Consider the following 23,023-nt stretch of genomic DNA (forward strand, 5'->3'; position numbering starts at 1 on the left):
CAGACTCTGTCGCTATCATGATTTGTCTATAATACAAATATTTTCAGAATTTTGTCATCTACAATAATTTTTCATGATAAAACACCGTCAAATCTCGTAAAAGAAAAAAAAAGATATACAGAGAGTATGCCATTCCATGGTGTGGTTAGTTGCGTGAAATTTTGTGATACATAATACTATCGAGAGTTAATGTTTTTTCAAACATAACATAAAATAAAATGGAATACACAACTTTGTGTAACCTGGAATATGGGAAAATTGATTCGTCAATCATCCCATAAAATAAAGCATAACGAAACTCCAGGTGGAAGGAGGGAGAATGCAAATTAAAAAAAGAAAAAGGAAAGACTTGGAAAACGAAAGCACTCCTCCGATCCCTTTTCATCATCTCAATCAAATCAATGTTGGTTTGTGTCTTTCTTTCTTTTACCTGATGGAACCATTGGAAATGGAAGAAACTTTGCAAATACCCGCAGTTGTGGTAAAGGGAATGTCTTTAAAACACGCCACTAGGTCTCCGTTGGTACACAAATCAACCTGCAGCGTCTCCCATACCTTCTTTTTTGGGTTCAATACATCGTCCGCATCCCCTTCCATTCCTCCGAATTTTACCCTTTCTCCAACCTTCGCCTCTTTTGGTGGCTCCACTAATTCCACCTATAATAACAATAAATAATAACAAACCTTACAATATCTCATCCTAATCTGATTTTATTTTGTAATATGATGTGTATATACATAAATAAGGAGGGAGCATGGTATATAAAAATTGGTAACCTTGGTATGGTCACTATTGGAAGCAGCAAGAACCATGGCTTGAGATTTAATGCCCCTCATGGTTGCCGGCTTCAAGTTGCAAAGAACGCACACCTTCCGGTTCTACAGCAGAAAGTTTCTTAGATTATGAGTTTTGCAAAAACTATAAACATTTACAATCTAAGTGAAAACAAGAAAGGGGAGAGCTTTTATTCTCTCTAAACAAAAACCTGCATCTCTTCAATGGGTATGTACTTCACTAATCCGCTCACAACAGTTCGAGGTTGCGATTCTCCCACATCAATTTCTTCCACGTATAAGGAATCAGCATCAGGATGCTTCTGAGCTTTTGTAATTAACCCAACACGTATATCCAGTCTCGTAATTGTAATTTCTTGTTCCACAGCAGCTTTCTGTTTCCCACCTGTAGATTTTGCCTGTTGCTTTTTTCCACCGCCTTCATCAACAAACAATGGAAGAATATAACTATTTGGAAAAACATTCATTCCAGGAATATCATCTTATAAATTCAATATCTTGTGTATTAAAGTAATTCAAATTCTATTTTGGTATGACTACTTTCATCCACGTTAATATTTGCCCATTCCATGTTTGTCTTAATCAATCCATATGGCTTTGGTTCCAATATATGTCGTCTACATCGACCATACAATAATAAACATATTTGAAGTCACCTAATTAAATATTAGACAATTAGCAGCAAAATAATGACAAGGACTAAAGTGGTTCCTTTTCAAAGGTTCAAAGGCTAAAATAAATATTTGAAAATTTTGGTAATCAAAGTTGAATTAAAACCTAAAATTATTTGGAAGTTCTAAGACCAAAGTGAGATTTAAACTTTAACATAATGTTTTTTTCAAACTCCAAAAGTTTAACGTTATGTCATATTTCATAAAGTAAAAGAAAAATGGGGAAACATAACCAAACCAACCTGAGACGTTAGTTTTCTTAAGCTGAGCAGCAAGCTTTTCTGCTTCAGCTTCTGCTCTGACAATGCGTTGAGCCTGACTTCCAGCAAACTTGTCTCTGTATAGTTCTACTTCTTCGTCTTTCTGGAGAAAGAGAGTTAAATGTCACCAAGGTCGTTTCACATGCAGCAAAAGCAACCCACAATATCATGATCATGGAATAACAATTTATATATTAAAAATAAAAAACTTATGTGAACACAATGAGGCATACCAATTCTTTGAACAATGGCTCTGGTGTGCCAATCTTTTGACCAGAAGGTAGGATCTTCCAAGGTTGTTTTACTGTCTCGATGTCTCCCTTTTCTTCACAAAGGGAAATATGTCGTTCCAGAGGTAAATCCAGCTGCCTAAACACCTTCAAATAAATGGGTAAAGGTTATACTCAAACTACGAAGAAAAAGAACAATGAAAACGAAATATTAATTGCCAAATACCAACATTTGGTTATTTATTTGACCTAACTAATGTCATATATTCATTCATTTGCTATACTGTCGAGAAATATGTAAGATGTGATGTACACATAATTAAATAAAATTTGCCTTCCAGAAGGTAAATAGTCTAGTTTGAGATTCTTTTACCATAAAATAGTTATTTGTATTAGGACATAGGACTTATAATGAACACAATAATCAACCAACTGTTTACGCTCTAAAGCTAATAGAAATGTAGTCAAAATATTTACCTCCAGTGAGAAAGAAGGTATGAATGGTTCTAATAAACATGCTAGAAGATATACTAGTCCAGCTGAAGTTCTCATAACAATATCGCAGGAAGGTTTGTCCGCCTTGTAAAGATTCCAGAACTGTGCTGTCTGCATGGAAAGCACGGTATTCATAAATAGTCAGTGGCAAGTATTGCAAAGAGATTTTAGAATTAAAAAAAGATGTTACGCAATACAAAATAGGACCCAATTGAGTCAATTACTATGCGTACTTGCAAATATATATTTCCCTCACTTGAAATAGCCATTGCAGCTTTCAGACCTTGTTTTAGTTTAACCTGTAAATATTCCATATAGAACAGTTTCATTTCAATAATCAATATAATGAAAAAGAAAACTGGCAATAATTTAATATAATAAACTTCCTGTTCCTATAAGAAAAAGATTACAGAATATGAAGTTCGATTTATTTAAATACCTTCTCCATTGATTCCATATATTGGTCTACGTATTTACCAACTTTGTCAGCCAAACTCAATGTTAACTCATGAGATACCACGTCAGGAACATCAGGAATAATGGAACCATAACCCTGCCCTGTAAACAGAGAATCCAAATATGTTTAACTGTAGGAAACTGCAGCAATTGTAGGATACGGAAACATAGAGTTTTGGGAAATTTTATTTCCTTTTTACTGAATATAGTGCTTGGAAATATTTCATAGATATTAAGTAAAATATGGAGCCCACTTGAAATTATCGTTCTTCAGAATAAGAAGCACAAACACTTGATTCGGTAACTGTATATGACCTTACTATTAACTAGTTATTAAACATCTATAACAGATCTACAAAATTCACTTCCACCTGCTACATAAATGCCTACTAGTTCCACCTGAAAAAATTAAGTTCTGAAAGCAGAAGTAATTACAGTCCCAAGAAAGTTATAAGAAGAAACAAAGTACCAACCTAAAGGTTTGGCAATGAAGCTCAAAACTCGATGAATGAAGTTGCCCAAATTGTTCAGCAACTCACCATTGAGTTTTGCTTGTAAATCAGCCCATGTAAATAATGTATCTGACACCTAATTTTACAAAATTTTAAATTTAAAAAGTGTGTAAGCTATGAACAGAGTGGAGAACAGAATCGATCAAGCAAAAATTTTACCTCAGGCCTATTTGCTAGTAAGTAGTATCTCCACACTTCTACAGGAATATTTGTATCTTTTGCATCATTACCAAAAACTCCTATGCCCTTGCTTTTAGAAAATTTTCCTGTACAGAATAAATGGTTACAGTAAGATGTTTCCAAACGCCATATACAAGTAATCCATCCTTACAGATGAATTATAGATAAAAAGATGTGAACTGACTGAATCATTCACTGTTACCTGCTTCATAGTTTAAATATTCAGTAACACTAATGGTTTTCATTAAGGTCCAGTCTTCTCCAGTTCCAAGAAGAGTGGAAGGAAACATAACCTGAATCAGTATTCTAGAGAAGTTAACGAATACATATAAGTTCCAATTTAAGGGTGAGAGAGAGATTTATTACAATGGTCAAAGTGGCATTTGTTAATTCATTTAAGAGGAGGAGAAAAAACAGATCTTCAGTCAAAAAGGGAAGTTGAATAGTGAGGCCTACCGTGTGAAAAGGCACGTTATCCTTTCCCATAAATTGAAAAAGCTCTACATTTTCTGGATTCTTCCACCACTTCTCCCATTCATTTGTGTAGCATGATGTAATGGAGACATATCCTATAGGTGCATCAAACCAGACATAGAAAACCTAACAAATTGAAATCAAAATTAATAATTTTATATCATAGAAAATTGTCTGGCTATTATAATGAAAAAGATTGAAAATAATACTAACCTTGTCCTTGAACCTTTCAAGTGGAACGGGAACCCCCCACTTAAGATCTCTTGTAATACACCGAGGTTTCAACCCTTCCTTAAGCCAAGCATTTGTTGCTTGAATAGCATTTTGGCTCCAAGATCCAGCCACAGACATCTTGTTGATATATTCTTCCAGTTTCTCTCTCAGCAAAGGAAGTTCAAGAAACATGTGGTTTGTGTCACGGATACGTGGGGTTGTTTGACAGACCTATTTTCAAATATTAACACTAAGTTGACATCTTGGGGAAAACGAAAACTGATAACTTTTTGTTTTTTAATAAGAAACCCGGAAAAAATGTATCTAAACAAATTAAGTGCATGAAATACTGTTACATTTGTTATTTAATTATCGCTACCCATACAACGCTTGTATCTAAAGCTTTCATTTGGGAACTGTGGAATGAATGAAATGATATGACCGTTCTATCAAGATCCTTAGAAGGAGTGCTTGATTCCAATTGTTCTACCCTTTAGCAACCATAGTCTAAATCCACTTTGAGAAGTTCTTTGTAATATCTTCGAATGGCTCGACTCCAATTTATATAATTTCATTTCAATAATGAAATTTAACTGCCTATCCTATCCAATAAAAATATAAGTTTGTTTTCCATCTATACGAACGTGGCTTCATAAGTTCTTTTGTCCATATTTGTTGGTTTCTCTTTTTTTTTTTTTTTTTTTTTTTGTTCTTTAAGAGGAAGGTGCTAACAACTATTGTTATACATTTTTAAAAAGCAACCAAGCAACCATTCAAATCAATTTTGTTCAAAGAAACAATCTCTAACTTTTATCGAGAGTTAAAAGGCAATTGGTGTTGTTTGATTCAAAAGGAAAAGAAGAGTCTTTCAGGGTGAGATTTAGAAGAAACTGGAGTGGCTGCCCCAAAGACACACACACACGCATTAAAAAGGAGGGAAACCCCATTTGAAATATGTTTTCATAATTTCCTAGGAAGTTCTATACAGTTCGTTGCACTTAATGAAAGATTTTGTAACCCAAAAATATAAGAAGTTTCCCAGTTGCAGCAAATCCATGAAGTACCTTGCACCTAGGGTCTTGCAATTCAGTTGGATTTAGAAGTTTCCCACACTTCTCACACTGATCACCACGTGCAGAGTCATACTCGCAACCTGGAGTAGGACATATGCCTTCAACAAGCCGATCAGCTAAAAATCTCTCACACGTATCACAGTATAGCTGAAGAATGGGTAAAAAAAAGCTAAATAAATATCATGTATGAAATCAGTAAACAGACTTAAAAGAACTCAAACACCATGCAACCATAACTAACCAGGAGATGAAAATAATACTCAAGTGATAAATAACTCTGTACCTGTTGCATTGTGTTCTCAGAAAGCCAATTGTTCTCCAATAGTTTGCCAAATATTGCTTGACAAACTTCCGTCTGCTGTGGCGATGATGTGCGCCCAAACTCATCGAAACTAATACCAAACCAATTATAAACTTCTTTGTGAATTGCGTGATACCTGACAGTGCAAAAATCGTTAAATAAAGGTAAAAAAATTTCCCCAGATACAAGTCACGTCTAAGCAGGTAGCGGGAACTGAGATTCAAAAGAGGACGAAAGAGATTGCAATTGCAGGGCGCAAAAATATAAATTCAATCTGAACAGCCAATTAAATGTATATAACATTCGGCCAAATTATGCCATTACGGAAGTAAGGAAGAGATTATCTTAAAAAATGCTCCACGAAACTGCATGCATGCGAAAATTAGAACCGTTCAACAATTTGAATATGAAAAAAAAATGTCCAAGAAGTGAATATGACAGTATCCGAGTCCAGAAGACAGTACTAGAACCATGAGAACTAGATAATCATCTGATTTACCAAAGTATGGTCGTGGAAGATAGAAGAAGAGAATTTGAAATTGTAACATTACGTGTGTAGAGATTATATACAAAACGAGCTATAGAAACCTGAACGAAGTATTTTCCAGAATCACCGATAGAGAACAGAATCCGGAGAAGAAATCTTACTTGTCACAAATCTCTTTAGGAGAGCATTTCTCTTCCATTGCTTTTGTCTCCGTTGCCGTTCCATACTCATCGGTTCCGCATATGTAAATAGCGTTATAACCTCTAAGCCGACAGTATCGAGCAAAAACATCAGCACTCAACACACCTGCATACACAAAAAATTAAAAAAAAAATAAAAATCAATGCAGCCGTATGGTGAAAGTGTAACAGGATTTAGAAATCAAATATAAACAAAACGTTTCATTCCGCCTTCAATAATCATAACAACAATCAGCGTCACAGAGATGAGGCACACTGGAAGTAAAATTGAGAGGGCGGAAAAATTACTCAATTCTCCATTATTCAATTCTCAGTAACCGAACATCAACCAATTCAAAGAAAAACACGCAGAAATGAGAAGAAACATAAGAGTCCTCAATCAATCAATGAAACAGAGTGAAACATAAAAATACACAAGTGAGAAAGAAGGTTCTTACAGCCAATGATGTTTCCGAGGTGAGGAACGTTATTGACGTATGGAAGAGCGCTGGTGATGAGAATATTCCTCTTTCCTGGAATCGGAAGCTTTGAAGCGTTGGCTCCGGCGGCCTTGCCTGAATGGTCGCCCATATCTATCTATCAATCTCAATCTAGTGGGAAGAAGAACGATTCCGTGGTGGTTCAGATATGTTATAGAGTGGAGAATGGAGATGAGGAAGGAAAAGAAAATGGAGAAATTTGGAGGAGTGGGAGTTGGAAACAACGACGGCGTTAGAAGTCTGAGTGGAAGCTTGAGAAAGTAGGGTTAAACTGGTCAGCCACGCACTTCTTTTGCCCTTTTTTCTCTCTCTTTTTCTTTTCTTTTTAATTGGATTTTATGATTGGTTAAAACGTACTTTTCCGGTTACTATTGCTATTTACTATACTTTCATTGCATTTCTTAGCCTTCTTTATTACAATACCTTTACCATTCTTGTTTTAAAATGCCCCCAATATTAAATGTTGGATTTTGATTGGTTAAACCATACCATTCCTATTATACAATTGTCAAAAATAGTAAATTTGATAAAATATTTACAGTATATATTCTAATAGACATTGATAGACACTCATATGCTTCCATCAGTTACATTGATAGACTCTGATCGATTTTTATTTTTGATATAATCCAACACTTTATTTTAGTTTGTAAATATTTTAATTTATTTTGTTATTTTTTAAAATGCTCATAAATTATTATAGGTTTTACTATATTTGAATTTTTATATATTTGCAATTGTCCCTCGATCAATTTTAATAAAATTAATGTTAATTTTATATTTATTAAAAGTATAGGCACTAATATTGAAAAGTTTAAAATTAGAGAAACTAAAATAGAAAAAATTTCTAATTATATAGACTAAAATAGTATTTATTTATTTTATTTTTATTTTTATTATTATCGACTCTACATGAGGTTTGGAAATCGAGCATATAACTTCAAAGTCAGTAATAACTTTTTTTTATGTCATTTGAGTTATACTTTTAGTATTTTCGTGTTTATATTAATAGGTTCCATTTTATTTTAGTTCACGCAATTTTGATACTTTCATTCCTATAAAACATAATTTATGCGGCTTAGTGGACTATTATTTTATTAGTATTATTTTTTAAGTTTCTATTAGCGTTTTATTTATACGTTATGACTATAATCTAACTATAGAGACTAGTTTTAAGATTTACTGAATGTGTGATCAATATTTGAACGTTTAAAAGTACGTTATTAAAAATTAAACAAAAATCAAAGTTTATATGAACCAACCTTATATTTACCTTATTATAATTATGGAGAAACTACGAGTTTAAACATTTTCAAACGTAACTAATATGTATTCTGTTGTTAAATAAAATTAAAAGATTTGTGAAGGTGCATTTTATCGATTAATAATAATATTATATATATATATATATATATATATATATATATATATATTTAATGTGAATTAAACAATGTTAAAGAGCTTCATATATAATACATAATCTATGATATTTTGACACTTTTAAATTATAATTTTCATCTGCTTCTTCACATACTAACTTATCCTTAATATTACGAAATATAATTCATCAATAAAGTGAAGAACATGACGAATATATTTTATTTATATTCCTTTATAGTGACAAATATATTTTTTTTAATTAAATTGGAAACTTTTTTTATATTTATTTGAGGAATATAACGTCATCATGTTTATTGTATATTAATTGATGAGTAGGATTAGCAAACATAATTTATCGAATATTTTTTATCTAGTTGAGATTTCTTTAGTACAATTTAGTTGAGATAATGTGTATAATATAATTAAGATATAGGAACTTTTAGAAAAATAAAATAATTTATAAACTACGCCAAAATTTTTAATTTCAAGTCTAAAATGAATAACTAAATTTTAACACAACCTAAAATATTCATCTTTTTTTTTTCTATAAAATGTAAATACTTTTCTTTTTTCTATTTATATAAATTTTTCTAAAATATATTTATTTAATCAATCACATTTATCTCAATCTATACCAAGTTGGATATAAAAAAATATCTATAACTTTTTTTACTTTCGTCATTTAAAACAAATTTTCTTAAACTTTTAATATATTATTTAAATAAACTTGACATATGAGTGTAGGAAAATAATTATTGAAATAAAATAGAGCCAAATAACACTTGCTATCTTTTTCATTAGCATGATATCACTGATAAATCCAATAAATTAAAAATCAGCATTCAAACAATAATGGATTGAAAATAAATGTTAAATATCGTTTTATTTACTATTGTTAATTGATTATATAATTAATAGATGAATCATTGTAGTGTCAAAATGAATTTAACTCAATGGTAATTGACATGATCTTTCATTCTAGAGATATAATAAACGAGGGGTTACTCAACATGATATGATATATTTATCATGTTAGATGACATATTTGATCTTTCACACGTCACATCTATATTTATTAAATAAATAAAGTAAAAATAACGATGATATGATAATTATTAAAAGGAAAAAAACCCACTATATTATTTGATTTGTTCTTGAAGCTAGTTGATTTAAAGATACTATTCCCATTTCAAAAGATTCCTCAAAATGAGACTTATGTTGAGTCTAATACACAATATTTATTATTCCCCCATTAATTAGGTATTGCAACTTGAGATGCTTAAGAATACATTCCATGTCAACATTAATAAAAAAAAAAGTAATGCATCTTTAATTAGTTCCATATATTTGGGAGATATTAATACACAATCTCTTGAACTCAAAGGATGTTAAAGAATATTCTTCCCTTCTTATATTGAATATGATATGAAAAAAAATGCCACAATTTTGTTAGTTGTATCAAATTTTATCAAAATTGTGCAACTAAATCTTACATAAGCATGTAGACTTTTACCATTTGATCATGTTTCAAATTAATGATCAATTTTATGAGGGTTGTAAGTTAGAGAGTTATGAACACACATGTTTTTTAAGCAAAATTCATTCAAGTTCATCATCATATATTACCCAATTAAATTAGAAAGTTGTAAAAAAAGTAGGTCGATTTTAGAGTGTTAAATGAATTTTAGGATTGAACGTAAAAAAATACGAGTTTTAGGACAAACTGAAGGTGAAATGTCAATTTCGCCCTTAATAAAATTTTCCCCCTCTATCTTAAAAAAATTATTTCTCTCTTTCTCTTGATCTATCTTCTCATTTCATGGAATAATTAGCTAATTTTGATCAAGTTCCAATGCTATCGGTAAGTTTTTAGGTTTTTTGTTATTTTTTTTCCTTTGACTTACGTCATATATAGGCTTGTTTTTCTGCCCTCTTCTTTTGGTGGTGAAACATTTGAATCTTAAATGTATAAAAGTAATATGATTTTTATTTGTTTCAAGTTGATTTAAAGTTGTTTTGTAACCCAAAAAATAAGATCATGTTAAATTTAATTATGTTGAAAATATTGAGTGTTAAATTGAGATATTTTTGAACAATTATTTGATTTCGTGGAAGTTAGAATTAATTAAATATTATTTAAAAAAAAGTATTTAACTAATTATTGAAATTTGAATTTATTTAAGTTGAATGTTATTGAGATATTTAAATGGGTGAATTATAAGGAATTTTGATTAATGATATATAATAATTATTATTTTGAAATGATTAATATTATTGGTGGAAAATATGATTATTGTGAAAAAAATATTTATATTTTTGGGAAGAGAAAAGATTGATTTGATTAGTGCTATTGATGAAAGAGAAGAAGTTAGGATTTTGTTTTAGAAAAAATAGAAAATGATAATAATTATTATTTTTTAAAAAAAATAAATAATGGAGCGCTGGTCTTGTATAAATAATTTTAATATTTTGTTATTTTAAAAAATGACCGATAATATTTTCAAACCAAGTCACAAGACCAAATAAACAATAGACCAAGTAAAAGTTTGATGGATCTTGTATAAATAGTTTTAATATTTTGTTATTTTAAAAAATGATCGATAATATTTTCAAATCAACTAATTATTTAATTTACTAAAAAAAATATAAAATTTTTCCTAGAATGTACTAAAGAATATCAAAATTTAAAAATAATCTTGAATTAAATATTAAAAATGTGATATTATGAAAAATAGAAAAATGAATAATTGAAGTTAAAAGATAATAATAAAATTGGTTAGGTGTGGGTTGTAAAACAAATAATTATATTCAAGGTTTTAGAAAATGAAAAAAAAAAAATGTTGGAAAAGAGGGAAATAATACATTGAGATGAAAATAGATATTTTTGTTGTAAAGTGATTATAGAAATATTTTGCAACTAAAGTTGAGTCAAAGAAGACCACATTCCAAAGCTAAAGTTGAGTCGAAGAAGAGGACCTAACACTAAAGGCCACCGTTTTTTAAATTTGTTATAATAGTTCTGGGCTCATCTCGTCCAAAATCAAACACCAAAATTTAGGTTGGTTTGCTTCGTCGGTGAAATCTTGGCTAGTTTTAACCATGAGATTCTAGCCGAGATTCTACCGTGTTTTAAAAATTTTATATAATTTTTTCAAATCATATACCAAATCTTAACCAATTTTTCAAATCTTCTCAAAATTTGGCTCTCTATCAAATCTTATATCAAATTTTTCTTTAAATTCCAAAGCCTTAGTTAATTTTTACAGTGAACCCTCCGACAATTTCCCCTCCCCCGTTCTTCATAATTTAAAGTATAAACAATATATATATTATTGAAAGGCTGAATCAAAGATCAAAATTGTTTAGAAAGTAAGATGTAAATCTGTTACATATATATATGTTTTAATTGAGAGTCTCCAACAACAATAGGAAGTTTAGTTTTTAGATTGAACAGAGCTATTAACCACTATACAAAGAAAAATGAATATAGAAAACAGAATTAAGCATGAAACTGTGTTTGATTGGGTGAGACAGTTTATAAAGTTCAGATTTTGGATGCAGATAATGAAACTTGCTTTATAGCACTTGCAATCTCTTCAGCATTTGCATCCCCATTCACAAATGCCACCAGTGGGCTCTCACCTGGAACGATGTCGTCTCTGGCATAGCTTCCTGATGTCCTCAACAGCTCTTCCGATCCCTTGTTCCACACTCCTTTCATGACTATCGTCTTGTGAGTCCCTGATATCATCTCTTCGTAGTCCGTGTCTCCAACCTCACCAAGGAATACATACATGTTCGAAAGGTTCAATCTCCATCGCACGAAAAGGTACCTACAATTCATCATATGAAAATAAAACAGAATTAAAAGAATAAAAGTTGAGATATACAGTAATAATTAATATCATTGCATCTACTAGTCTAATGTACCATAACTTAATAATCCAATCAAATACGATGGAAAACTAAAAGGAGCACCACAAGTTCAGAACTTGCTGTGGACTCCATTGAATTTGTATGGTGTCAAACCTGAGTGCTTGAGCTCTTGATGCGAGTAAAGGAACAATTTGCATTCGAGTCGAGCTTCTGCAATACATTGGATGGCACCGAAGCCCGCGCATCCGAAGCTTCTGTCTCAAATCATCGACTTTCATAGCCTGAAGAGAAAAAGAGAGAAAATCTGTCGGTGTGAGCTCAAGTAAAGCTACACAGTACATATATTGCAATGTAATTTTGTTAGCTTTTCACTTACCTTACTGGGATTCTTTACTAAGTAGGAGATGCAATGAGCGTTACTCGATTTTCCATCCTGCTGAACCGGACTACGAAATTTGTCAGAATCTTCTTCAGATGCACTCAACAACTTCAGAATCGTTTTCTTCAAACCGTCATATCCCCAACGATAATCAATATGTGACGCGTAATCTGGATCTGGATACAATTTTCCATCTTCTTCGGTGTAAGAACCCGGGTAGTAAACCTCACTTCCGCTACTGCAAATTAAGGCATCGAACTCAGTCAGTTGTATTTTTCCGGACTTTAAGAATTCTGAAGTCTCTGCCAATGGCATTGCTGTTGATAGAGCAAAGCCTGAAACTCGTGCAACTTGAGTGTCAAGACGACCAGCTTTAATAATCTCCTGCAACATCTTGATCATCTTCTTTTCTGGAGCCCCATTGCTGTCGTAGCAATCAAGTGCTATAACAATCAACCTGCGTCGTCGTCTCAAAATTGGATACTTTCCAGGCGCATTCTCCAGCATTTTATTCCCTTTTTCGGTCTCTGTTGACTCATTCCCTGACCTCTTTATCTTGCTCAAAACTCGCTTCACTTGGTCCTGCAAATCAGGGTCATCAGTGGATGCAGCTATATCGACAGATGCATTCAGTGATGTTTTTTCTCCATCAACTGACAGTCTGAGCGACATATCTTGGACGTCCTTCAGTGAATCATTGAAGGATTCCTCGGTGGATATTTCGTCCCCTGGGGTGTCGGTTTGCCACTGTGGGTGCCTCATGCGGCAGGCTGCCACTCGAGTCAAGTACGTGCGACAGTGGGCTGGCCAGGAAAACAGGTGTATGTTCTTCAAACCATTTTTCCTACAGTCATTCCATAAGTTTTTCTCTGATAGCAATTTCAGCAGAGCATCAGCAATTGCTTGCTGATCATGTGGGTCAACAAGCAGCCCATTGTTTAGAGCCTAAAACCACAAAAACAAGTTCACATGGTTACTCATATTATAAAATAACAAATGAGTTCATTATACGAATTTCAGATCAGGTTTTTAGGTTCTCTTTACTCGATGGATGTCAACTGGTCCGCCATTTTTAGTTGCCACCATCGGGAGTCCATGTGCAGCTGCCTACAATAATTCAGAGGCATAAATCCGACTGGGTTTTCACTTAGCCAGGAGAAACCAATAAATCACATAACATATCTATTGATAACCAAAAGAAAAAAAAAAATCTACCTCAATCAAGGTAAGCCCAAATGGTTCGACCAATGCTGGATTAATGAAAACACCCTATCATTGTTTCAAAATACAAGTTATTAATGTCAGACAATGGTGTGGTTATGAGAAGCAAATGGGATTCGTGATATCTAAAACCTTTGTTTTTGCTGCAAGCCGATATATGTCTGGAACATCATATTGTTTATGATGCTTTGGGTATGCCACTTGACCATAGAGATCATATTTGTCGATAAATTTTATAACTGTTGTGAGAACGCTAGCATTACCAGCTGACATCTCATCGATATCATCCCTATTCCCCATGATCAGTGTCTACAGAAAACAAAAAGAACATGATTTATCAAAAGGCATGTGTATCCTATAGTCCTACAGTTCATAACTTAAACATATTATTGAAAAATCCAACTTACTAGATTAGCAAGTTCTCTCAAGGGGCGACACTCTCCAAAGGCTTTCAAGAGAGTGGTTATATTCTTCTTTGGGTCCGGCCTCGACAAAGCCAATATCATAGGTTTATGGGGATTTGTAAGAAACCGCATCACCTATTACACATTATATAAATTGAGACAAGAAGCAACAATGTAACGGAAGATGGTTCAATAAGATTAATTGGGGGGATCAAAATTGGACACTTACATCAGACCATATCGCCGGAATTGCTTTCGGAGAGGACCCATCGCTTGTAAGTTGTGTCAATTCGCCATCAACATCAGGTGCATCTTCAGGAACCACAACATTGCTGAAATCCATACCAGGAGGAATGACCTACAAATAACTTCGGTCTTAAGTTCTTCATTAGAATGTCCAAGTAAAGTAGCATATTGCAAAATCTACCATATATGATTTTACTTATAGTTAATTTGGCATTTGGCTACAAAAGATGAAGAAACTAAAGATCTTACCACCATCCTCGGCATGTATCGACCATGGGAAATTACTCCACGCCGAGCACGAGCCCGCAACACTTTCTCAAGTTTGACATCAAATCCATCGTAAAGTCCCCATTGCTCATCTATCTCCTGTCTGGTGCTTGTTATCACAAGCTCTGCAGCATCAAGAGAAAGCTCCTCTGCTTCGATCCTCCTCATTATCTTATAGTTCGAATTAATATCTTCTTTCGATTGGCGTCCCTGCTTAAGAAGTTGTTCGAGCTTGTTTCTTCCAAGCGAGTGTCCAGTTAGCACCATCGGAACATTCAAAGCACCTGAGAGAAGAGCAGCGCTATCCCCGGCATCGGCATAATGTCCATGGATGACATATGGCCACACAGGTTGACCACCACCAATTTGTTCACCTAAAGCCTTAGACATATTGAGAACATGGGCTAAAGCTCCATCTACAAACTCTTGAATATGGGGCCATAGTAATTCTTTCCGCAGATATTTGTCCCGTGGACCAAATGGAATTCTAATAATATAAGCTCCACTGCTTTCTCCAACATCACCATCACCGTCATCGATTCCAGTAGTTAGCATCTCTGTTGGCTCACCGTAGCTCCAATCAACTTCTGTTGACAAGATTTGCCTAGTAAAAAGGTCCACTCTATATACCCCTGGCATTTGCGCTAGAGCACGAGAAAGCTCTACAACATACTTAACCTGAAAATGTAAAAGTATGAGTTTAAGACAGAAGCATCCTTTAAACAAAGATCAGATAATACAAAACTAGTGATAGTTTAATTTTTTTCAAGTGATATCAGTTTGCAATTTTGCACCTGTCCACCAGTGTCAGAATCACGACCAAGCTCCATGTTATCTCCCCGAACCAGACCGTGCAAGCTGTGATAAAGATCAACAGGAATATTGGAGGATACACATACAATAATATAAAGTTATTAGCATTGAATTAGAAAAATGTGAACCTGATGAGAATAATGTAAAGTTTCCTTTCCTTTTTATCTTCAGACCAAACTTCCAAGTTGGAAGAAGTCCTCTGGAACGATTCCTTTGGAGTCTCGTTTTGCACTATTTCGCTCACGGTATCCCCCTTTTCTCCTTCTGATAAGTCTTCCGACATATCTTCCGTCACATCCATCCGTCCTCGTTCCCGCTCCAGTCTCCGGTTTGTGGACCTTTGAAGCTCCTCCCATTCCAACTGTACACAAAAACTTTGAGTGCACCAAGTAATAATCCACAAATTATTTCCCTTTCAGCAAAAGAAAACATTGTTTCATTTTAAAGTGATGATCAGGATAAACATGGTGAGAGCAGAAACTACTCATTCTTTCTTGTAACTTGCAAGTTTGTATATATGTCATCAATCAGTATTTAGAAAGTCAATCCAAACACACCTTCAAGATTTCACACAGCTACTTGCCAATGCCTACTCATTTAGCCATTGCAAGAAGAAGTGCAGATGTATATTCCAGTGAACAAAAACGCTGTTCACATATTTTATTGTATTAAGATGATCATATCAACTTAGAAAAATATGATTAAGTTATAATTAATACTTTTTAGTATTTGATCTTCTTTTTCCTACCACTTTGCCTCTGGTAACTTCTTGGTAATTAGACTATACAATTAAGTTCTAATTACTTAAAACGATTTAACAATGGGCTCCCAACATTAAAATTTGTGTTGTAATATTAATTAATTCATATGGATGACCAAATAACTGAATCACAACTCACATTTAGTACTTCTACTTGTTACCTTGTCAAAGGTAATGGCGGCTAAACCATTATTATTAATTAAGCACCAAATTAAAGTTCAAACCAAACTGATAATTAAAGTTTAAATCCCAATTTAACCCCCTAAGATTTATAACAAAATTTGGGTTTCTATAATTCAAAAAACTTCAATTCAGTCCTTGTAGTTTGATTAAATCTCAAACTACATTCATAAAAGAACTTCTATTATCCAACCAGACCAAAAACAAATAGCAAATAGCAGAATCTGTATTTAAGTTATAACTCTAAACTAATCCTATAAACCTGAAACTTAATCTATATTAACTATAGTATAATCACAAAGTTGTTAAGAAAAAGGGTATATGTATATGTAGAATAGGACAAAAAGTTAAGAGTTAACAGAATCAGATTCGGTGGCAGAAAAAATGAGTAGAAACAGAGAGTGAAAAAGTTTCGAATAAAAAAAAAAGCAAAAAAAGCAAAAAGCAAAAAGCAAGAGAAGATCCAAAATCCGCATGTATATTCCAAAGAAAAAAGAACGAATTGAACAATTTCTGGGAGAAGAAAAAATTCCATCGCTGTTCATCACCAACAAAAATAAATAAATAAATAAAAGTGTTGGTTAAAAATACTATTTTATTTTGGACTTTGTTACATTTGAATTTGTTTAATTTCAGTCTGCCAATTTTCATACCTATGATTTTACTAAATCTTAAGTTTAGTATTTATTTTTTAAAATTAAAATTGATTAAATAATAATAATAACAATAATAGAGTTTTCAAGATATATGGACCAAAATTGACCAAAATTGTACCTAAACCCTATAAAAAATATCCTAATTTTACTTTTTATATAACACACATATATATTAAAAAAATTCTTACTCCTTCAAAATTGTAATATTAACTTCGATATTTGCCCGTAAGGTCACAAAATGTAGCACAAAACCAAGAGGTATTTGGTTTTAACCTCTAGACCTTTTTTAAGCGAGAAATTTGAACGTACGTAGGACATCTACCTTGGCTCTCGTACAGTTCTTGTTAGTTTCAGGAAGCTCTAGAGTTTGATATTTGATGTAAGCAACTGAAGTCTTAAATTAAGATTTGTTTTTGCGATGGTGAGATCATGAATATATAGGGATGTTTGGATTTGATGATCAGTATACACCAAGTGTTTTAGAAAGCGTTTAATTAAAACAAAATTGAAAGTGGTTGGAAGAAGTATTTTGAGAGTGAATTAATTAAAGAAAAAGGGCGTATGGCGGTGACCGGTACGTACCTATCTGAATTAATTTGGAGTAAAATAAATCTGGGGTTAACTAAGATCGGATGCACCACTAGTTTACAACTCTCAAAATTTCTTCTAACGCTAGTACTGTGAATCTCTTTGTAAATTATATATTGGGAGGAATCTTCGACGAAAACAAAAGCAAAATTATATGGAAGGTGGTAGTGATAGTGGTAGGAACCTGTTTTTTCTTTCGAGTGAGATGCCAAATCCGCCAACACATATTCTCAAGTCTAGAGCTCCGTTCACGAGTGTTGCGAGTGGCAACCACTTTGAGCCATGTCCGATGAAGGTCCGACTCATCCACACCGCTAACCACTTCCTCTACGAAGTATTTCGTCGGATTGAAATGTCCTCTGTCTGTCAAATTGGCAGCCGCCGCCGCGGAAGCCGGTTTCTGTTCTTCAATGGCGGTGGCACCGGTATCCAATATGGCTTCCAAGTACCCATTGATCCACTCATTCCCAGCCATTTCTTCTTTCAGTAAGAGAAATTACGAGAATGGAATTAAAAGTTATTGTTTGAAATGCGATTGGGATTAATTGAAGAGGAGGAAGGAGGAGGAGGAGAAGAAGAGGAAGAAGAAAAGGAGGACACGTGGCAGTAGTTAGGGAGAGATGCGGTTAGAGAGGGTGAGTTGTGAAAGTTTCACCATTTCCAATACTGCTGTCCGTTTCTCAATGCGAACTCCCCGTTTTTCCCTTTTTTTATACTCTTTATTACTTACACCTTTCCCCCCTTTTTTCTTTCAGAAAAAAATTCCAACTCAAACTATGTGATTTTTTTTCTTAAAAAAGAAAATTCCAAAATTTACAATCAAATCAAATATATATTTTTTTTCTTTAGATAAAAATAAGCGTATGAGTAGGAAAAACCCAAGGACGTGAGTCCCTCTCAAGTTTAAAACTTCATCTCCTTAAGATGGAAACATCCATATTTTAATATCACCATAATTTTCATGGATATTTACAAAAGAATTATGAACACTCCAACAATACATTTAAATTAAGTAGACAAATATTTTATAACTTTTAAACTCATTAAGATAGTACAATATTTATTCATCGTGATGGAGTAAATATCGACATGTCAATTAAAATTTAATTATACAGTTGATACCATGAGTCAATTTCATAAATATACATACTTGTTTTCACTCATGAACAACCTAAAAGAGGATCCTAAGGATGCCGGATAATTTTATTTTTTTCCTATAAGAACCTTGCAAAAATAAGGAATTATTACCCTTATTAAAAGTTCAGAATTAAAATACAACTTAAACCAAGTTTTAATTTAGAGCAAAAAAAAAAAAGGTAATTTTTGGAAATAATGTATTATTAATCACGGAAACAAAGGGCTTAACAATGAGATATGTGTGATCGGTGTTACGTTTAGAGGTGTTCATGGTTCGATTTGAAGCTGAAACCACACCAAACCACAAAATGTAAAAAACAAATCTCATCTAAAATCAAACTGAATCGATTTCGGTTTGGTAAGTTCTTCGTTTTCGTCGTTTGCATGAGAACTAAGGATTTGCCTTCATCTTTGAATGAGATTTTTTTTTGCATCTATAAAGTACCGAGCATTGTGTTTTGCATGTCCGAAGGGTTTTCCTTTGTCTAGTCATCTGTGTTTGTGTATCATGCCGTTGTCAGAGGGTTTGCCTTTTATGGTATGAACTTTTCTCTTGTAATCAGTCTGTTTTGGAAACCAATTTAATATTTTTGTTATAGAAATTTATGTGTCAGACTTTTTTAGCTTTATTTAGGTGTTGTATAAAACACCTGAAACTCTATATGGAAACCAATGGATGAATCTTTAATTATCAAATTCTAAAACCCTCAATCAATTTGAGAATAACAGAAGGAATGAATTAGATTTGAATTACCTTTTGATATATAAAAAAACAAGAGATAAGTCGAGCTAGTTCTTCACTCCAATTTTGAACATTCTATAAGCAACATGATCAAATAACTTACTTTGAATGTTCTTAGCATGCAACTCTAAGTCAAGAATTGCAAAAGAATGATGATAAGATTCAACTGTTATCTTCTAGAGAATTATTTCTATTGATAGAAAACCCTAAATCTTCAAATTTCAAAAAGTACCTTAAACTAATGAAAACGATAGATATTCATAACGAAAATCAAATCAATTTTACTTTATTTGAATTAAATTAACATGTAAAAATCTAATTAAATTAAAATTAAGGTTAAGGAAAACTCACCTTCATAGCTCTTTAATCGCTCCAATCTCCACCAAACACAAACTAGACCACCACTAGAGTTGATCTACTATTCTTCGGATTTAGAACCAGTTTGTGGTACCTGATGAGTGAAGGATTTAAGAAAGAGATGAAAATTGGACGGGTGTCAAATGTCTGAGAAATTATTTGGTGATTAATAATTTAAAGAAAAAATAATATAAGAGTAAAAAAGTTCTTTTTATTTGAAAATTCAAACTTTAAATAGAAAAAAAAAACTTGCATGTTTAAACTCACCAGAGCCCAACACCCCACATTCCAATAACTCTTAGTAAACTTGATGTCATCACCGTGAGCTTCCATTTATCCCACTAATGAGTTAGTGTAGTTATGCAACAATGCACTATTTCTTAGTGGGCTTGGTGCCATCAACATTTTCTCACTAACTTTAGTTAAAGAGTAAAATGGTCATTTCACCATTCAAGTTAAAGTCAAACTTTGACCAAAAGTCAACATTTTGACTTTTAACTTCCTTCTTCACTAATTTCGACCTCCTAAGCTTGAATCCCCCTTAATTTTTTTGAAAATAAAATCACATTTGAATCTATAGTCGGTCAAGACTTTTCAAAGTCAAAAGTCAATTCTTTGACCTTTACAATTTGACAATTTCTATCATTTTAGAGTTTCCATATTTGAATCTATATTCATATTCTTGATATTTAAAGCACATTTAAACATAAAACTTTATCTCTAAACTGAAAACTAATTGTTATATCACATATACTTGTCGGTTTTAAGTTTATTTCATATGAGCTAGGAGGAGAACCTAATAAACCTAGATCATGGGCTCAAACAATTTGAGATTCACTGACTAAACCTTTTTACACCAAACAATCAACATTCTTTAACTAACAGATCATTCCACTAAAGTTTCATAGTTGCACTCCTTTCACTATAGATATATTTGTGTCTATTTGATATAATCATGATTAGTAAGTTAATCATTCATAGGTTGTTGTTCGTAATATCAGCTGAAAATACAGTTGTACTCCCGAGATTACACCTTGCTCCTTAAGTTCCACTAATCCATTATTGAACAACTGGTTTCAGGTCCAATTTATAAACTGAATCCCTCTCAGGCCAATGAGAGGGTGGGACCCCTTTGTTCAATACCCGAATTCAATACTTAAGAGAACAACCTATTTACTAACCCTATGGTGGGTAGGAGTGAATTTCGTCTTGCACCCTATGTCCCTAACTATCCACCCCATCATACCCCTAAAATGAGAGGCTTATTGGACCAGCGATATTGAGTTGTCATCACCTATGCAAATCTAAGGATAATCTCATGTAAATAGGAGTTCATGGTTAGCTCAAAATTAAGATTAAGTTACACAAGTCATTAATAATTCAAATAGTCAATTTTATATAGTCGATAGTTTTATAACGTAAAAGTGACTATATCATCGTTCTAGTCTTATGTAAACTCTTTACATAGGATGTCCAACTTTCATGTCTCCACACGAGCGATTTAAGATCAAATTGTTTGTACTAACTACAAAGTGGGATGCATCCATAATATGTCCCTATAATAAAACGTCCAACCTTATTCATATACTATAGACTGTTTAGGCTATATACTCAAACTTGATCCATGTTTATGTCTCTATATAAGGATCAAGTTTACTCAAGATAGTGTTGGAACCTTAGCATATATGATTCCAAATTGTAGAAGTCAATTTCACTAATAATTCATCAATAACAATTTTATTGAATAGAATATAATTTTAAACTACAAACTATGAGTTTTAGAACATAAATTTCAATACAAACAACCTAAGGGCAAGACTTAAATAGCCTCCCAATAAAACCCTAATGCATTGTAAAAAGACTAAATCAATCATACTTAAAAGTTATTTAAAATGATAAAATTGGAAAATATTAAAATTATATCAAAAAAATTATTTAAAATCTAATTTAATAATTTGATGTTTGGTCAGTTCATATCATCCTTAAAGGGATAAAAGCCCTTGGCAACAGAAAATTTTACAGAATCATTTCGAAAAAATCATAGAAGAGGAAGAGAACAAAGCCAATGAAAAGGAAGAGCAAACTTGAAATATTTTAAAAAAATGGCCAGCTTCATGGGCTTTTTCATTTTGTTATACGGACCGTGAACATTTTACTGGTTTGTTATATTTATGAAAATTAACCAATAAAGTATTAGAATGAGTTCAAATATTAATTTAATATGAATTAGATTCATATTAAAACTATAGATTAAAATTTAATACACATTAAAACTATAGGTTATGAGAGAAATTTATATATGAATATGATTCAAATATGGATTAAATTAAATATAAAACATTTAATTTAGTAATAAATTAATTGAAGAATTAATTAATATTTTAATTTAATGTTATTTAATTACATATCATTTAACTAAATTAAAGTTATTGGTTATGTGAAAATTTGACAAAATATTTACAACATATAGCAATATTTTCAAATTTTATCAATAATAGATACTGATAGTCACTAGTAATAGGAGTCTATCAATGACTATCGTTGATAAAATTTAGAATTTTCCTATAGCTTATAAATATTTTAACTTATTTTGTTATTTTTTAAAATACTTTTAAATATTATTTAACCATTGATTAATTATTTTAAATTAAATCAATAACTCTACTATCTGGGAGTTAGGAAACTTGGAAAGCATCCCACGAATCCCGATCTCACTCTTCCTCTTCTTTGTACTGAAAGAAAAGAGAAGGTTGGTAATGCAAAATTGAACTGACGAACTCTCGAGTTTTCTACGTAATCTCTATTTGAAAGAAAATAAAAATTCTCACTCATCTTATTTCCAAAATTCAATTGGTTACCAGAAATCAAACTTCCCTTACTCGGAGAGTAGAAAAAAGGTTACAAATGGTGACGACTTTCCAATTGACATTTTACATTTAGAGTCAACAACAAAAGTAAGTTTCGATTTGTTTATAACTCTATAATTTTCATGTCAAGCATGTTTAGTCAATAATAGTTATTTTACGGTCAGTATGTCTTTGTATAACCATTAATTTACTAATGTATTGGTATTTCTAAAATCCCAAATTAAAATTGGGAATTGGTCTCTCTAAAGTTTTCGTTGCATAAGGGCTTTAATCCCCTTTAGATGAAAGAATTTTGTTTAGTATTTGGTATAATTTGGGTTATGT

At 32.2% G+C, this 23,023-nt stretch overlaps 2 protein-coding genes across 3 annotated transcripts; both read right to left on the minus strand.

Moving 5' to 3' along the window:
- Positions 1-67: 67 nt before the first annotated feature.
- Positions 68-7,128, minus strand: LOC101208697 (probable methionine--tRNA ligase). Its single transcript, XM_004138889.3, has 17 exons — positions 6,785-7,128; positions 6,309-6,453; positions 5,643-5,796; positions 5,351-5,506; positions 4,287-4,517; positions 4,056-4,199; positions 3,802-3,892; positions 3,579-3,685; positions 3,381-3,495; positions 2,891-3,009; positions 2,685-2,750; positions 2,434-2,562; positions 1,960-2,103; positions 1,709-1,829; positions 987-1,213; positions 778-879; positions 68-657 (listed from the first exon to the last, which is right to left on the minus strand). Exons 1-17 carry the CDS (start codon positions 6,915-6,917, stop codon positions 427-429), a joined length of 2,415 nt encoding a protein of 804 aa, XP_004138937.1. The 5' UTR covers positions 6,918-7,128; the 3' UTR covers positions 68-426.
- Positions 7,129-11,555: 4,427 nt separating this feature from the next.
- Positions 11,556-18,289, minus strand: LOC101208942 (probable sucrose-phosphate synthase 2). Of its 2 annotated transcripts, none has more exons than XM_031880459.1 (12): positions 17,781-18,289; positions 15,541-15,786; positions 15,394-15,457; positions 14,582-15,277; positions 14,316-14,444; positions 14,090-14,221; positions 13,815-13,991; positions 13,677-13,730; positions 13,506-13,568; positions 12,459-13,406; positions 12,236-12,363; positions 11,556-12,039 (listed from the first exon to the last, which is right to left on the minus strand). In XM_031880459.1, exons 1-12 carry the CDS (start codon positions 17,900-17,902, stop codon positions 11,751-11,753), a joined length of 3,048 nt encoding a protein of 1,015 aa, XP_031736319.1. In that variant the 5' UTR covers positions 17,903-18,289; the 3' UTR covers positions 11,556-11,750.
- Positions 18,290-23,023: the final 4,734 nt, after the last annotated feature.

The sequence above is a fragment of the Cucumis sativus genome, chromosome 2 (assembly GCF_000004075.3).
Source record: "Cucumis sativus cultivar 9930 chromosome 2, Cucumber_9930_V3, whole genome shotgun sequence".
Lineage (NCBI taxonomy): Eukaryota > Viridiplantae > Streptophyta > Magnoliopsida > Cucurbitales > Cucurbitaceae > Cucumis > Cucumis sativus.

What these genes read in the sequence shown, in the direction of transcription:
- LOC101208697 (XM_004138889.3), bottom strand. Translation starts at nt 6,917, where the DNA reads ATGGGCGACCATTCAGGCAAGGCCGCCGGAGCCAACGCTTCAAAGCTT. An exon ending in TACCCATTGAAGAGATGCAG is followed by an intron (nt 880 to 986) that starts GTTTTTGTTTAG and finishes TTTCTGCTGTAG; the next exon opens with AACCGGAAGGTGTGCGTTCT. An exon ending in CCAATAGTGACCATACCAAG is followed by an intron (nt 658 to 777) that starts GTTACCAATTTT and finishes TTGTTATTATAG; the next exon opens with GTGGAATTAGTGGAGCCACC.
- LOC101208942 (XM_031880459.1), bottom strand. Translation starts at nt 17,902, where the DNA reads ATGAGTCGGACCTTCATCGGACATGGCTCAAAGTGGTTGCCACTCGCA. An exon ending in TCACTCGAAAGAAAAAACAG is followed by an intron (nt 15,787 to 17,780) that starts GTTCCTACCACT and finishes GTGCACTCAAAG; the next exon opens with TTTTTGTGTACAGTTGGAAT. An exon ending in TGAGAGAACTTGCTAATCTA is followed by an intron (nt 13,992 to 14,089) that starts GTAAGTTGGATT and finishes TGTTTTCTGTAG; the next exon opens with ACACTGATCATGGGGAATAG.